This window comes from Montipora capricornis, chromosome 13 (genome assembly GCF_036669925.1).
Source record: "Montipora capricornis isolate CH-2021 chromosome 13, ASM3666992v2, whole genome shotgun sequence".
In the NCBI taxonomy this organism is placed as follows: Eukaryota; Metazoa; Cnidaria; class Anthozoa; order Scleractinia; family Acroporidae; genus Montipora; species Montipora capricornis.
In genome coordinates, this window is record NC_090895.1 from 30,264,911 (window position 1) to 30,282,410 (window position 17,500).

General features: G+C 39.7%; 3 protein-coding genes across 4 annotated transcripts in view; all 3 read left to right on the plus strand.

Annotated features, from left to right (window-relative positions):
• Positions 1-4,280, plus strand: part of LOC138029251 (uncharacterized) — a 7,008-nt gene extending 2,728 nt beyond the window's left edge. For both annotated transcript variants that reach the window (XM_068876965.1, XM_068876964.1), the window contains exons 2-3: positions 102-285; positions 3,402-4,280. In XM_068876965.1, coding sequence (XP_068733066.1) covers positions 102-285; positions 3,402-3,973 — 756 coding nt within the window. In that variant the 3' untranslated portion in view covers positions 3,974-4,280. The remainder of the gene's footprint in view (positions 1-101; positions 286-3,401) is intronic.
• A 4,124-nt stretch (positions 4,281-8,404) lies between these two features.
• On the plus strand, positions 8,405-13,821 carry LOC138028649 (cilia- and flagella-associated protein HOATZ-like). Its single transcript, XM_068876248.1, has 6 exons — positions 8,405-8,603; positions 8,692-8,754; positions 11,442-11,512; positions 11,700-11,759; positions 12,524-12,573; positions 13,142-13,821. Exons 1-6 carry the CDS (start codon positions 8,441-8,443, stop codon positions 13,230-13,232), a joined length of 498 nt encoding a protein of 165 aa, XP_068732349.1. The 5' UTR covers positions 8,405-8,440; the 3' UTR covers positions 13,233-13,821.
• A 2,082-nt stretch (positions 13,822-15,903) lies between these two features.
• The window catches only part of LOC138028644 (uncharacterized), a 26,051-nt gene continuing 24,454 nt past the window's right edge, over positions 15,904-17,500 (plus strand). Inside the window, exon 1 of the mRNA XM_068876245.1 lies at positions 15,904-16,051. Within this exon, the coding sequence (XP_068732346.1) occupies positions 16,014-16,051 (38 nt within the window). The 5' untranslated portion in view covers positions 15,904-16,013. The remainder of the gene's footprint in view (positions 16,052-17,500) is intronic.

Sequence of the window (17,500 nt, forward strand, 5' to 3'; positions counted from 1 at the left end):
GCCCTGAAAAGCCCCTTGGGGAGATGAGGAATGATCAATTAAGTATGTATTGTATTGTATTATTGTAGACCATGCCGATCGGGGCTTTTTTGTTTTCACAGGTATCTCCTCGAGACCTTGCAGTTTTTCTTAAAAGTGTTGGAATCCCCTTCGATAAATTTCTGCAAAGTGCCTTGCACCGTAAATATACCTTAACATCTTCCCCACAGTATGCCAAAAGATTTCAACTGCAGAATGACACCAATGATACTCCGTTGCATTCCCAGGGAGTCATCACGACTACAAGTAAGAAAAACCACACTTTCTTTTGAATGACGTTATCTTTTATTCACACAAGGTTAAAGCAAAATGTTTTAAAATTTCTCTCAAGCTGAGCTGGCTTGCATCACAAGGCTAAACTGCATAGCCCAACTAAGTGGGCTCATGTAATCCCAAACCGTAGTCATCAAATTGATGTTGTTGGTTTAATTGATTGACAAAAATATATTTTCATATAGTTTTGTTTTGCATCAAGTCAGGCTTATGAAAAGTCTGGCTTCTGTATATTTTTTTTCATCCAAGGGCCAGATGAACAAAGTAGAAGAGCCGGATCTTGGGAGATCCAACCAGAAAATAATTTATTGACTGAAAACAAAATAATAATGCAAAGCTGGCAGTATGGCTGTGAGGACCTGTAGTTCAGTTTTCTGTTTCCAGTATTTCTTCAGGCCAGGGAGTTACAATCATTGTTTTGAAATACAAATATAAATATAAATATTTTACAAATATAAAAATTGTAACGGCAAATCATTTCAGTAATTTCGCTCCCTGAAGAAGTCAGGCCGTGCCTGAAGAAATATTGGAAAATGAAAACTGAAATATACATCCTCACAGCCGTACAGTCGTGGTACAGCCAGCTTTACATTATTATTTTGTTTTCAGCCGAAATTCCCGGCGGAGTTAGAAGGGACGAAGAGCTGAGATGTTTTTCTTTTCTTAACTGATTCACTGGCGGAACTTTTCAAGTAGCTTATATATTTAACAATTATTCCATGAGCGCGCGTTGGATATGAGATGATAGATAACCAACGAGGCGCGTAGCGCCGAGTTGGCTATGATCATCTCATATCCAACAAGCGCGAGAGGAATTATTGTTTTATTAAAAACGTCCCCAAAATATAGAAAACTAGACTACAATAAAAATAAAAAGGCCCAAAAAATCACGCATATGCTTGCCGTGTTTGTAGATCATGGTATAATGGCTCATAACCCATGATGGCTTAGCCAATCAAAACTCTCGATTGCATTATACAATGATCCAGTTTTAAATAAAATCAATTATTCCATTAGGTTTTAAAGCTATTCTCGGCCTTGGCCTGCCTCTTGTTATAAGAATCTGTCCGCGTAACCTATCTTTCCCTTACGTAGTAGCTGTATTGTCGACACAATGCTTCAGGAAAATAGTGAGCACAAGATTAGACTGCGAGTAGTCTCTCTTTTGCTGTAGAATCGTTGAAATGAACGCGTACTTTGAACTTTTTCAATGACTGAAACTGCGGGTCGCAAATACCGCCGGCGTTGGTTAGAGTGAAAAGCGGGACTGCAATGGTTTCATATTGCGTCTTGGAAGCCCGGTGCTCCGGTGACGGAGTGTGCGTATTGGTCGATTTCGGGAGAAGCGATGACGTCAACTTTGATAAATGTCGATCAATTCTAAACTCGCGGTAATTTGGAGGCAGTTTACGATGAGAATTTAAAACAAGAGAAGGAGCCGCATTCGCTTTTCTTCAAAAGCAAGATGTTTTGGCCATTCTGCCCACAGATTTAATTAAAAGCTTTATTGATAAAAATTTCACTGTTGCGAAAAGTGTTATCGACGCTCTTGTGCCAATGCTCCAACAATTCGTTTCACCAGAAATTAAGGATTAAAAATATCAAGCATGCATTCCTTGCTTCCATCATCATCTGCAGTAGTCTTGAAGACTTTTGATCCCGGGGGGGGGGGGGGAGACTCCCTTATAAAAAGGACGGGGGTGCACTTTGTACCTTTTAGGGGTTAAAAAACCGGTTTTGGTACGTCCTAGGGTGTTCAGCCTCAAAAGGTCCAGAGCGGGAGCTTTAGCGGTACCTTTCAAGGTAAGCATAACCCTAAAAGCTACCGCTAAAGCTCTCGCTGTGGACCTTTTGAGACTGAACAACTTTAGAGGTACCAAAACCGCTTTTTTAACACCTAAAAGGTACAACGAGCACCCCCGTCCTTTTATATGGGTGTTCCCCCCACCCCTTCCACCCCGTGGGTCTTTTGATTTCGACCTGTGAGGGGTGTGTCGAATTACATTCGCTTAAATCTTCCTTCTGTGACATCGCTTCCTTTGTTCTGGGATCATCTGTTGCTCTTTCACACAAGGAGAAACCGAGTAACGTTGGACTGTAGTAAATTCAAAAGCCTTTCTTCTCCCTTCTGACATGAAAGGTTAAAAATGTTATCCATGCTCACGTACAATGTCTTCGGTGGTTGGGCATCTGAAGGCTCACCGGCGCTGCTTTTCGATGGAAAATTGCCATAAATTATTTTGAAGGAACTCTCAGTACATGAAGGCCAAATTCCGAAGTGGACGGCTCTTTATTTGTTGCTGTTTTTTTGGCGTGGAATCATCGCTCATAACCTTACCCTGTAGCATGATATTTTTGCAGGACCGCAAAAATTAAACCCCGCAAAAAAACAAGTGCCACACGGTATTCAATTTTTGCTGGCGAACGAACAAAACTTACACATAAATTATCGGCACAAAACGCTCATTGATTCCCGCGAGAATATTCTCCAAATGGGCATGGCAGGCAGGATTATGAAAGCTGTCAATCTGTCACTTAGGCTTGATTTCCAGCCATTTTGGGAGTGCGGTTAATATCCTCCTTCCAGTGATGTGGGTGGAGGAACGAGGGTGCACAAAACGGGTTGAAATCGAGCCTATCTGTCACTGGGGTTCCAAATCTTTTCGCACTAACAAACGTCCGCGGTATTGCGACCCGTAGTTTTAGCCATTTTGAAGTGTTCATTCGTTTTGTTTCAACGATTTAGAGCAAAAGAGAGACTACTCGCAGTCTAGAACAAGATCAACCAGTGATGTCCTCGATGTTCTTTTTTTGGTTGATTCTAGATCTCACTGGTGCCATGAATTAAATTGGATTTCTTAAAATCGTGAGTACAGGGTGACTACTGCAATTTAAGGTTGTGCTCATAAGCCAATCGCCGCTTCTAAACGGGGTCAAGATCTCAAATAGTTTTTTTTCGCAGCCGGGCGATAACATGACCGCCATTTAAATACTCCAGTAATCCATGAAAACCTCAGACTACCAAAACACCTTTCATTATGCTGTTTCTGGGATTGACACCATTTCCAATCTAATCCTTGTTTTTGCAGAAGAGGGAGCCCCTTACAAGCTACTTCAGGCAAAGTGTGAGCCAAGAGCCATTCCTGTCAAAATACCTAAAAGTCCAGGAACAACGATATTTCCCGACTACGTGATGCTCGACCGTTGTGTTGGAGGTTGTCCTTACACACAGGATATCACCCACTGTGCTGTCACTCACCAGGACAAGATCAATGTCTTGGTCTCGAAAGTCACTCCTCTCTGGACTAAACTTGAGCCTGTTGTAATGTACAGACACACTGGCTGTGCGTGCGACTGCATCGAAAAGCCAAGCGCTTGTGATTATGCGAAGCAGTGGTGGGATGTGTCATCATGCTCGTGTAAATGCATAGCACAAAACAGTCATCATTGCTCCTCAGTAAAACAGACGTGGAAGGAACACGAGTGTGAGTGCAGATGCACTCATGTCCCGACTCACTGCCCCGTCAAGAAAGAATGGGATTTCATAAACTGCGGTTGTCGCTGTTCAGCAAGTTTAGCAAGCAACTGCAAGGCGAATAACAAATTAATCAATTCAGTTACTTGTGAATGTGAAGAGCCAGACATCGATGTTCTCAGTTGAACACGTAACACGCGTTGGCGGGTTTAATTTAGTTGCAGGATGGACACTACCAAGTTTTTCCCCGCAAAGCAAACCACTACGCAATCTTAAATAGAAAGCATTCTTTGAATGGGGGGAGGGGGGATTCCTAAGTACAAATGATAAATTATACTAATATCATAATAGCTAAACCAAGTGCCAATTACGTACATTGATGTGAAGTAAACACAGTCTATTTTAAGATTACTTTAAACAAAGGACACGACGTATCTTTATATTGTATTGATTTTCAAATTGAAATAAAAATGGCAATGAAGGATAATTTAAAGCCGCATACCAAAAAGCTAACTCGGAGTTAATTACGGAACTCCACCAGTAAAGAGAGGGAGGAACAAGTTCACAACGAACAAACTCTAATTCAAAACGTCGTTCCAGTCATAGTTATTGACTATGTTCCAATTTAAGAAGCAGCGCGGAAGGTGCGTGCGCGTAATAAGCAAACAATACCAATGTTACAAACAATCTTGACCCCAGAGTTCTTCTCTTGACCGAGGGAGAGAAGAGCTCTGGGGAACCCTGAAACAAAGTGTCTTCTCATTGATTTTCGTGAAGAACAATCAAAAGCGTCTCTAATTGGTGCATTCATGTTAGCCGTTTATTTGGAGAAAAGTCATACCGGGTACGTAAGAGGGTCACCCGCCAACCCGAGCTACCCTGGGTGAGCTAACGTTTCTTACATTTCCTTACAAAACGCGGCGAACCGTTTTCATGAGGAAAAAAGTTAGCTTCGACAGTAAGGACACCCTCTTACCCAGGACAACTTTTCTCTATCTAAACGGGGCCTTAGAACTTAGCCTTATGGTACACCATAAAGGGGAGCATTTCAGATGATACAATGTTTTCAATCAAACCATGATGGCACTGTTCTTTTGCCTTCGTAGCTGGGCGGGATAATATTAGGGAGCCTTAAAGGGGCAGTGTCACGCTATTTTAGTCAAAAAGCAAAACACTAAAAGACGTCTTTGCATTAAGACCATCGTGAATGAAAATCAAAAAAAGTAATGCTGAAGTTTTGTTGCCAATGGCCATTTAAGTGCACTGAAGCTAGTTTCAATCCAGTTTGGAGACATCCTCCGAAAGTCACCTAGAGTTAACTACGAATGGCTCTTTGGTCCTCTTTGTGTCATATTATATTTCGTATCACCTCAGTGAGTTTTCAGGAATGTTATATGTGTGAACTGGAGTACGAATTTAGAGTTTTCACAAGATTTGATCTAAAATAGTAAATTTAGCATGAGAGAACCCCTTTTTGAGACGCAGCAATCGGAATCAATCAACCGGAAGTGAGCTGTTTTTCCCTTTTAATTTGTCCTTACCCAACCACATTTACATTTCTAAGTATCTTTTCTCCATCAGAGATGATGAGTGTAAAAATCTGGGATACATTACTGTCCCGTTGCGCGATACGTCCTAATTGCGAGTGGACCACGAATGGAACGGGGACTAGTAGTGATAAAGATTTTCACCCGCGGCCAAAACACAACGAAGCAACCATCACTCTCACGCGTTTATATTAGAAAATAATTCTGCAAGAAAATATACACTTCTTTGCACCCTTCGTAAAGAAAAGAACGCCTGTTTCAGCTTACACAAGTAGTAGTACAATTACAGTGTTATATGTCAGGTTACAATTGTATTTTGAACCTAAAACATAAACATCGTAGACCCATGCATTGGTTCATGCATACTCTTACTCCATTTGTGGTAAAATCTTGCATGGTTTTCTTTCGTTTGGGCACAGTCGCGGAGCCAAACGTATGATTCGAGTGCTCAGTCAACATAACAATTTGTAACGTAATGGAGGATAGGGTTTACAACTAGTAACGGAGAAGGGCAAAATATAGAAAACAAATTATATGCCCTTTATTGCTTTAAAGATGACTGATAACTTCTGTTATGTATTCAATTAAAAAATAAATAAATAAATAAATAAAATGACTAAGAGTATATAAATAACGAGAGTGTTATGTAGTAAATAAAATAAAATAAGGAGCACAAAATCCAAAGACATATTTAGAAGATAGTACCAGGGAAAGGATATTAATAATGAGTAAGATAAATAGAGGATATTACATGGCCGTGCGGGGATACGAATTTTATCTTCGAGTGCTGAAAGTAATCTAATTCGTATCCCCAAGCGGCCATGTAATGTTCTGTTTACTATATAGATATTGATGAAATGTCTAGATGTAAAACAACTTGTTTTATTCAGTTTCGAAATGATGAAAAAGTGGTCACCAACCGCTAAACTGATCATGACACGAATGTTGTGTAACATAAAACAAGATATGAAGGTTATGAAAAACAAATCATGATAATGTCAAATTTTGCAATAAAATGTTAATGTAGCAGAGAAGAATTATGTTAAAGCACAAAAGTATCTTACAATGAAGAGAAAGCTCGCGTTTTATTGGTTAATCGTGTTGCTTACCATGACAACACTATATTCTCACATGTGAAAGATAAAAATGATATGTTCACTGCGCGTGGTGAAGATATGATTTTTTAGTAAAAGAAGAAATCTTGGTATTTCATCAATATCTATATAATAAAAATTGATATAGTGATCATTTGAAAAGATTCTTATTTGGCTTTTGTCTGATTTCTAAGGGAATGGTATACCAAAAATAGCATCCTCGTATCACGTGTGAAGTGAACTTCCTAATATTTGCTCTGAAGGGAGCAACATTCAAGTGTTGGAGCTCAGCATTTCTGGTATTATAGTTGTGTTGCTCATTAACATAGCTAAAATCAAGATAAGATGATTTAAGGTCACAACTGTGTTCATAGAGGAAATTACAAGTAAATAATTTACAGTAACAATATCGGGAAATTTTAATTAAGATACCAAGTTAATAATAATGATAACAATACTACTACTACTACTACTAATACTACTACTACTACTACTACTACTACTACTACTACTACTACTACTACTACTACTACTACTACTACTACTAATAATAATAATAATAATAATAAAACTTTATTTCTTAAAAACGCATGTCACGCAAGTCTCAATGCTTTTTACAAACACTGGTTAAAACATTAAGTTAAAAATTTAATTAAAAATATTTATAAATCTAAAAAATATACGAATATGAAAATCAAAAAGCTAATTTAAAAAGATAAGTTTTTAAACTTCTTTTAAAGTCATCAATGGAACTTTTGTTAAGTCTTATATTGTCAGGAAGACTGTTCCATAATCTTGGGGCTGCAGCACTGAACATTCGATCACCAAAACTGGATGTTCTGTGAAGGTGTTGCAACTTGTGCTATCCCTTGCATTTGGCCTTATCCAGGAGTTAGTGTCCCACCATTTCTTTCTTCTTCTTCTTGGGGTGTAGGTGAGGTAGGCCGGGTTAGGGGGTGGAGGGAGAGAGGTTTGACTCATAGAAACAATCTTAAAATTTATCAGAAGGGTTGTTAATTAATTGTCTTGCTGTCTGTTTAACAGATCACATACTTTAGGGTTGGGGAGGTTTATATGAAGACAAAGGGTTGTCATGGTAGTATTTTTAAGTAGCTTCCCCAAATTCGGCAAAATATTTCATTATTTTATCACCACATGTTTTCTCTTTAACATATGTCTTGATGATGTTGGATTCATTAACACTTCAATTGAAAGGTTGCATGACCTGGCCAAGAAGGCTCAGGAAATTATTGTGCCTTTCTTAGGGATACATCAAGATCTATGTAATGTGTTAGCAGTATTGCTTCATGAAAAGGCACTCTTGTTTTTCAGTGGTTACCCTAAAAAATGGTTCCTTCTGCTGGTATTGAAGCAGATATTATGTAAAATGCAAAAGAAACAAGAAGTGGAAAACAAGACAGCTCCAAATAAAGACCCTAAAAAGTGCAGGACAAGTAGGATGTTGCAGGAATCTATGTTTCAAAACATGTTAGATGATCAAAAAGACTTTTGGTTATCATTTTCTCCTTTCTTTCTTATTTTTTCGAGGGAACGGTGGGTGGTGGGGTAGCAGTTTAAGTAAGCTGTAGATGTTGAGCAGTGGTACACAGATCCAACAAAAGGGCTTCCTTGATTCTCTCTTTGGAACTATGTAATATTCTTTATTATTCCTTTGAGGACACGCACAATTTTTTGTAGACACATAATACCCCAATATCAAAATTCAAACCCTTTGGGAATAAAAACTTGCTACTTGGCAGGCATCATGACTTTTCCAGGGGTGAAAACTGAAACAACCCAAACCCATGCAGAAATGCTAACCTTAGGCTTGAACATTATCTAAAGCATATTGTTCAGGCCTAAGGTTAGCATTTTTGTAAAGGTTCGGGTTGTTTCAGCTGTTGTTCCCTTCACTCCCTACCGCCACCCCCTTCACCCCTCACTACCCCGGAATAGTCATGCCGCTACCTGCAGTGCTTTTGAAGGAGAGGTCTGGGAACAACGCTGTCACAATGGCGAACGAGGTAACTGTAATATTCTCAGGAAGCTCAGCTGAAACTGTTGCTTGTGCGAAAGCTTTCTGGTTATCAATACATCCTCCTCCTCAACCAAAATCGGCATTAGTTGTGACTGGAATAAATCACCGCTTTCCAACGGCGTCTAACACGGAAAACGGTTTGTAATCCTTCTACTATCCGACGTCGGCATATCGATAAATAGAGGGTGCAAGTATAATAATTTAGATTTTTTTTCATTCCGAAAGGAAACACATTAAAGGATATCACTCACGTTAAAAAGGAGATAAAAAGAGAAGAGCTCAATCGAAGTAAGTTAATTCGTCTGACCTCCTTTACAAATGACTATTAGTAGGGTCAGTTAACAAGGCCTTACAAAAGCGAGGCTAGAGTTGACCATATTTTGGGCTGGTCTTACAAAGCGAACATAATAATGCATAATTAGTAAGACCTAATCGGAATAACAATGGTTCTTTTGTCCTCTGCCATTTTAGTCTGATATATGAAAGTCTACCCTTCTTTTGATACCTCACTGCTTTTCTTATACATTACAACAACATGATTTACATAAGAAAAGCAATGAGGTTTGTATCAAAGCAAGGTCAACTCCAGCTTCGCATTTGTTCATAGGCCTGGTAACTGAGCACAGACTAGTAAAATGGTCTGTTTCATGGTCTATTATCGGATGTTGAAAATGCGCCTCAGACAGGTGTTGAAGAATATCTGAATCTTCTGTCGTATTGTCTTTGTCGTCCGCCATGCCTCACACCAGTACAGCACAATGGACTTGACGCTGGAGTTGAATATGCGCAGCTTGGTTTTTGTGCTGATCTTTTTGGATGCCCAGATGCTCTGGAGCATGACAAAGCCTGACTGCTGGCTGGAGTGTTGGTGGTGGTGTTGATCTTCATCAGCTCCGTCTTCTTTCTGTTGATGTTGAGCCCTGTCCTGGCTGATGTTGTCTCCAGGCGGGTGGTCTTGTCCTGCATCTGTCTGTGGTTGTGTGACAGTAGGGCCAAGTCGTCAGAGAAGTTGAGGTCGTCCAGCTGTGTTCAGAGGGTCCACTGTATGCCGTTGTTCCTACCTGTCATGGTGGTCTTCACGATCCAGTTGATCACCAGGAGGAAAAGGAACAGTGACAGTAGACACCCCTGATGGACTCTGGTCTTCGCCTCAGAAACTCTCAGACAACTGACTGTCGTGGGCAATTCTGCAGGTCGTGGACAATTCTGCAGCTCATGTCCTGGTAGGTGCACTTAATGAGGGAGCTGATCTTCTTTGGGACTCTGTAGTGCCTCAGCAGCTTCCACAGCATTTCTCTGTCCACGCTGTTGAATGCCTTCTAGTAGTCTATGAAGTTGATGTAGAGGGGGGAGTTCCACTCCAGCCACTGCTCTACAATGATGCGCAGGCTGGCGATCTGGTCCACACAGGATGTGTTCTTGCAGAAGCCCGCCTACTGGTCTCGGAGCTGCCTCTTTCATCCTCTCCAGTAGAACTCTGTTGAGAACTGTGCCTGGCACTGACAGGAGCATGATCCCTCGATAGTTGCTGCAGTTCCTGAGGTCCCCTTTCTTCGGCAGCTTGATGATAATGCCTTCCCTCCACTGGGCTGGTACCTTCTCTTCTTCCCAGATCTTTCTGAAGAGGCTGTGCAGCATGTCGACCGCTGTCTCCATGTCTGCTTTGATGGCTTCTGCTGGTACCTTGTCCAGCCCTGCTGCTTTCCCATTCTTGAGTGCGATGATGGTCTTTCTGATCTCAGCCTTGGAGGGCTTATCGAAGCTGATGGGTAGTTCTTCCTCCATGGGCGGAATGGCAGTTTAGTAGCTCCCTGAAGTGTTCCGCCCACCGCTTCAGCTGGTGGTCTGTTGTCACCAGTAGGTTTCCGTTCTTGTCTCTCACTGGCCTGTCTGTCTGTTGGAACTTGCCTGACAGCTTCTTAGTCATTACGTACAGGTCCTTCAGGTTTCCTGGTCCGGCTGCTGTCTCAGCTTGGCTGGCAAGGTTGCCGATGTAGTTTCTCTTTTCCCTCTTCATGCTCCTCTCCACCTCTATGTCTGCTGCTGTATACTCAGTCTGGGCTCTAGTCTTTGCTGCTCTCGTTTGGCTCATGTTCAGCATGTTCTTCTTTGCTTTCCTTGCCTCGAGCTTGCGGATGGTGGCAGCAGAGATCCAATCCTTTTGCTGGGTCTTCTTCCTGCCAAGGACTTCCTCACATGTGTCGTGCCAGATCTTGCTGTGTTCCAAGTGTGTCTCTGTGTCAGTCTCGGGGTCTATCAGGTCTTGTAGCAGCTGGTATCTGTTGGAAAGGCTTGTCTTGAATGCTGCCTGCGTGTCTTTGTTCCTGAGCAGTCAGACGTTGTACTTTGTTCGTGTGTTGTTGTTGTTGTTGTTGTTGGTGAATCTCTTCAGTCGGAGTCTCACTGCTCTCAGGAGAAGATGGTGGTCTGATGACATGTCCACACCTCTCATCACACGCCGTCTCTCCATGATCTCGTGAACTTGTGGCTGATGCAGATGTGGTCAATCTGGTTCTCGGTAACATGGTCTGGCGATTTCCATGTGGCTTGTGGATGCGCTTGTGCGGGAAGATGCTTCCTCCAATTACCAGCTGGTTGAGGGCGCACAGGTCCGCAAAACGCTTGCCATTCTCATTCATCTGGCCCAGTCTGTGAGTCCCCATGGAGTCCTGATAGCCAGTGTTGTCCGAGCCGATCTTAGCGTTAAAATCTCCCATGAGGACGGTCATGTCTTTGGTTCCTCCTTTGTTGGGTTGGGTTGTGTTTCTTTCTCCTCTTCCACATCATTGGTGGGAGCATAGCACTGAATGATGTTCAGCCTCATGTCTTTCTACTTGGTGGTGAACTTGGCTGTGATGATGCGGGAGTTGACAGGTTCCCAGCCGATGAGAGCGAGACCTTTCCCTCTAATAGTAGAGTTTTTTGAAAAGTGTTGAAACTGTTTGTAGCCTCCTTAAACTGTGCATGTTTCCTAGGCCTGGAAAGACATTTGAAGGATGCAGAAGAGAGAAAAGACAAAGAAGAAGCAGAGTATTTGCACAATATGGTTAGTATTAAATTATGGAGCAATTTCATAGGTTTTGTTTAACCCATTCACTCCTCAGGTGCCCTAGGATGCCCCGAGTTGACAAGTAAAATCGTCTGGCATTAGACAGAGTAAACTCTGTCAAGACTCACTTCCATGGGACAGTGGGTCAAAACACCATACTTACAGTCTTCTTATTTTATTGTAGAAATCATTCAAAAGAGAAGCCCAGGAAACTATGGCGTGCAGGAAGGCTGAAAGATTGAAAGTAAGTTAACAGAAAGTGCATTGCAAATGCAGTGGTAAAGCGGTAAGGATACTGGACTTGAGGTCTCAATGTTTGAGACCCAGAGCAAAGTGAGAGCTCTGACAAAGATCTAAAGCTCAAAATGTCAGCTTTCAAATTTTTCCTAATAGTATGGAGATTTGGAGGTCAATTTACTATATATCCAAGCCAGCTGATATTAACCCATTTCTGTGAAACAATATGATGGGCTAGCGTAATAATGATCAAATGAGCACTCACAGATAGTTTTTAGAAAAGAGCATGTTCTCATTTTCGTTTTATAATTGTCAAAAGAAATGTACCAGTTGTAAAGTGAGAAACTCTCATTATTCCTAGAAGCTTAAAATCACCTAGTCAATCTAGTATTGCATGTACCTATGAAAACAAAAAGTGTGAGTACCCCACAAGATTTTCATATCATGACTATAATAGTGTTTTTGTAAATGGTTTGGTTAGGTAGTGTTTTTATTAATACATCATGTGGCCTGCATAAAATTGTGGCACCGAGAAATGTGCAATAATATTTAACACTGGTATGTTCCGAGACTGGCACATTCAATGAAAATTTTGTTTATAATTATGTTTCAGTTGCCATAAAAACTGCATGTTTTTCCTTGGGGTCATGGTTGACAGAAACTTCCTCAATACCAAAGCGAAGACCTGTGTAATTAAAAGAAAAAGGCTGCAGTTGTGTAAAACTGTGATGCAACCTTGTTTAAAGATGTCTGATCTATTTAAATTAACAGAAAGAAGAATTATCACGATGTACACACAGCGCCCTTATTCCTGATTTCTCGTAAGTAAAATTACAGATACTCTAGACATGTTTCTGAGATTTTCATAATAATTTCTGAGGAATCTCACCTTCAAGCGCAAAATGCCAAACTGCGTTTTGGCTTCCATCAGTCAAATTTCTTAACATAGCCGGGAAGTTTGACTCCACCTTCGGAAAGTGAATTGGAGTTTTTGTTTAGTTCATAGCTTGGATATCATTATGATATGTTTTTCGAAATTCTTCAGTAAAGAGATTCATACAGATTCTACTGCTTTCCATCGGTGTCAAGTTAGAATGTACGAATGTACCGTGGAAACCAAAGATGCAGATTGGTGGGTCATGCATAAATATTATAGATTTCATCATCTGTGGTTGGTGTCGGAAGTTTGATTGATGGAAGCCAAAATGCAGTTTGGCTGTTCAGGCGGTTGAACGTGAATTGCGCAGAATTATGAAAAATCACAGTAAGTAATTTTTGTGGAATATACATTCCCTCTCAAAGATACTTTTTAAAAATAGAATTGGGACACAAGTTTGCAACAACATTAACAGGCTTTTATAATATTATTAATGCATTCTTTTAATTTAGACAATCAAGTGAAGAGGATGATGAAGCAATTGAAGCCATGGCTGAACTTGATAGATTTGATGAGATCCTGAAGCAGAAAGAAACACTTTGACCTTAACAGTGTTTACGGCAGATTTTTTAAAAATCTTTTGTGTGCCAAGAATGTATTGATTCTTGTTTAACATAAGGCTACATGTAGCCTTTACTTTGTCAGACATAAAGTTGATAATGTCTCATAAAGGCCTACAGAATAATAGGCCTGGGCTAAATTACATTTTATTACACTTATAAATCAAATAAAAAGGTTACTAGCTAATCTTCACATATGTCCAGCAATGCAAGTTCTTGGATGCAAGCCTAATTTTGATATCCAACAGAAATTGTCCCTTTAAGTCATAGCATTTAGTATCTATTTTTAGCTATAAGGTTACTGGAAAAAATTACCGTAGCATTATTTTTAGGTTGGGTTAAGTGCAGTAATTTATCCTTACTTGAGGAGCATTATTTGCTGGACACTGCGTGACGTTTTAAATTGTCTGTATTCTGAGACATGACTGATGTTGAAGTTGGGGAAAAGAGCAAGGGGACACTTTGCGACGCTTATTGAAATCAACAAGCATCTAATTACTTGCATTTCTGAGCATAATTGGTTTATGTACAGTGACAGACTATGAAAATTAAAAGACATACCTAATTTTGGAGCAGAAGTCACTTTTTTTCTAGTAATTGTTCCTAGTATTACTTAATTTTTTGCCATTTGGGGATCTTGTTCCCTGTCTACATTAATTTTGCAAAACTGGAGCAAATTCACATCAAGCTGGTAAATTGAATGATCCACAACTTCACAAGTGACACACCTGATCCTGATGTCCATACTCGTTTTTTAAATTAAGGGTCGCCTTGACAATGTACCAGGTGTATCATGACAACTTATCTATCCACCTCTCAACCCTTCTTGGATTTAGAGTCAATTGTACTACTACTACTACTACTACCACCACCACCACCACCACCACCACCACTACTACTACTACTACTACTAATAATAATAATAATAATATTAATTGTAATTTGAGATTTTCTCATGTACCGCTCAATAGTAGTCATGATAGTAATAGTGTTAGGTACAGGAGTCCGATTGTGTGGAATTCTCTAAAGTCATCAGGGATGCTACTCTGCTGCAGCATTTTAAAGCAAAACTGAAACAAAAGCCAAGACATCTCAATGATATTCAGTTTGAGGAAGCAGTCTCTTTAATTATATTGAAAAAACCCTGATTTTATGTATTTTTAATTTGTCTTTTAATCAGATCGAAATACCCAGGTTCTCTTTCTTTTTCTTTAATTAGGCCAGATATTTTATGTGGCAGATCCACACCAGCTTTGAGTTGTCTCAATCTGACCTGCCTTATCAAAAAATATGCAACTATGACTTGACCCTGAGAAAGGGCAATTGCAGAAAAAAGGATCTTTGCCCTCTTGATGGTGAATGTCTCACAAGTAACGTCATCCATGAAACCACTGTCACAACAACATTCGGACTCATGAACATTTACATCAGCATGACAGAAAACAATTTCAAAACAAGATACAACAACCGCAAACTCTCTTTCAATGACAGGAAACACTCACAAGCCATTGTTCTTTCAAAACACATCTGGGAATTAAAGCACAGTAACACAAGCTACAAATTATCTCAGATCTTGCACTGCAGGTTCAAAACACAGGTCTCTTCCTTAGGTCTCTGTTTTACCAATACAGAAACAAACCTAAACATTCATTAAAGCTAATCTTATGCCTAAAAACTATTGTTTAGGTCATTAAATTAAGCCTAAGGTTAGTTTTAATGAATGTTCAAGTTTGTTTCTTTATTGGTAAAACAGAGACCTGAGAACGAGAACTTTACCCTGAGACCTGTGTTTTGTACCTGGTAAAGGTAAAGATACACCTTATTTAACGTCGGAAGTTCCTTTACTCTCTCGAGAGAATTCTCCTAGGAAGCCGACAAGCTAACCTTACGCCTAATGGTACCTGCCGAACCTGCCGAATGGTGCATCACCAAGAAGGCAAATGCTTTTAGGGGTTACCCTTCTTGTTGCAACATATGCTTATCTGAGAAACACTGCATTTTGTCCACCCATGGGGCTTCTCTGCTAAACAAGAGATCTGAAGTGAAAAATTATGTTGTCCTCGCTACCAATCTCAGAAATTGCTGTTCCATTACCAACCTTAATTTAAATTTTAAATTTTACTCTTAAAGCTGAGTGCTGCTTGCACAGCAATTTTAGTCTGATAATCGCTTAGTTGTGAAACTCGCGTAACAACTCTCCATCTTTAAACTTAAAATTTTGCTCTGCGTAATTTTGCATAGAGCACTCCCAGGACAAGTGAGGAAATCTCCATAACTTCATTTAACTATGTATGTAGGTAGCTTTTAATACCTGAGTAATTATTTGAATATACAAATCATTCGTTTGCTTTTGGAGACAACATTTTTAAGAACTTTTTTCAAGCCTGGGCATGTTTTGAGCCTTTTTCTCAAAATATGGATGCGAAATAAAGATTGTTGTTGTTGTTATGGTTAACCCATTGCCTCCTTGGAGTGAGACTTCATAGATTTTAGTTTCAAACTCCAGACGCTGTTACTCGTCAATGAGGGCAGCTTTAGGAGTCAATGGGTAAAAACGTCTGTATCCACTCAAAAAATACCGTGTTCTGTTTGTGTAATTACATGAAGGTTTTGCCGCCATTCTGTTCGTTGTCATGGTATCACAAGAGTCACGTGAGTTGATCTTGGTAGCCATCACAGAGGTCAAAACGTTGAGGTTCTTCCTCGTTTTCGAAAACGTTTTTTGCGGTAACTAGTACTGTTACCTTAATTTGTTGTTTCAAGGATGTCATACGATGTCTCTTACGTCAAGGCTAGGAAAAAGTAAGTAGAAGTTTCTGGAGTGAAATTTGACCACCTACCCGGTTGATGTAGTAGTGTAGCAGTGTAGCAGCTCTCGTAAGCTGCTATATAATAATTTAATTTGTTTAGCTTGACTGCTGCACGTATAGCTCTTCCGACACAGTCTGAGGTAGAAAATGTACTTGTTTTTTTTCAGGAGCGTAACATTTTGCCTCCTAAGTTGAGAGCGAGTTATTTAGTTAAGGTTATGAGCTTTTAAAAAATTCGTTTTCAAGATCAATTTAATTTAATTTCCAATGTTTTTTTCTAATTTGTCCTGTAAGTCAGGTAATCCGTTAACAAAATTTTAGTTTCTAAAGAAATCTTTCACGGTGGTTATTCGACCTTTATCAACTCGTTAGATAAAATAAATTTAGGTAATCCGTTAAGCTTACTGTCTGGATCTGTTTAAAAAGAATTATCAATAACTATGTGTCTTGTATTTCCAGTAGGGTTAGTATTAGCCCTAACCCTTAGTATTGGAATAATAAAAGAAGATCCATACTGTTCACCATCATCACGGTGCACGGCATAGAAATCTTTTAAACATTCCTTGAAAACATAATTTCTTGTTCTTGAAAACTAAAACCTTGAAAAATTTTATATACAAAATCCAGCACAAACCCAGCATTTTAAAACTGTCAATAGGCCATTTTACAGTTCTTTGCTTAGTGACCTAATCTATAAATGGCTGCGAGGCTGCTGGTGACCTTGTATTGATACAGACCTGAGTTCTTTTATCATGTTAACAGGCCAAAATTGGGGCGTCTCAATAACACCGAATTACACCAAAAAACATTTTTATTTCTGTGGTAAGCAACTTTACATTGTAATACTGTAATCCATTTTGGAAAGTGAATCGTGAAGAGAAAGAGTCTTCCAGCTGTTCGCCCGAATCTATTTCTGTATATCTCCAATTCACGTGTGGGTCGTGAGAAGCAGGCAAGCAGCAACGGCAATGGGCCATTTCTGAGTTGTTGTTTGTCTCGGTTTCGAAGTGAGTCTTGGTGCTCAACTATTGTAATGGAAAGGAGTTTGATTTGCATAAGAATACGCAACTCATTTTCATTTGAAAATTGGTTGTGCACGAAGACTCGCTTTGAAACTGAGGCATGCAGCAACTCGAGAAATAGGCTATTAGTTTGTGGTTCCCTGAACTTGATTGTGATTGGTCAATATACAATTGACCTGTCAGAATGAAGTAAAAATGTTCACAAGTTTTCTGACTCGCACAGTGAAAGCCGCCTCCGAGATCCATTGACAAAAACAATTAGAATAACATTCTGTTTCTCTTGCTACTGTATTTGTTCACGAAAAAAATGTTACTTCCACAACAAATAATTATTCATTTAGTGACGGATATATCTGTCAAATTTTTCTCGTGATCAAAGTGTTCCAAATGTTACAAAAGGCAAAAACACATGCAATTCC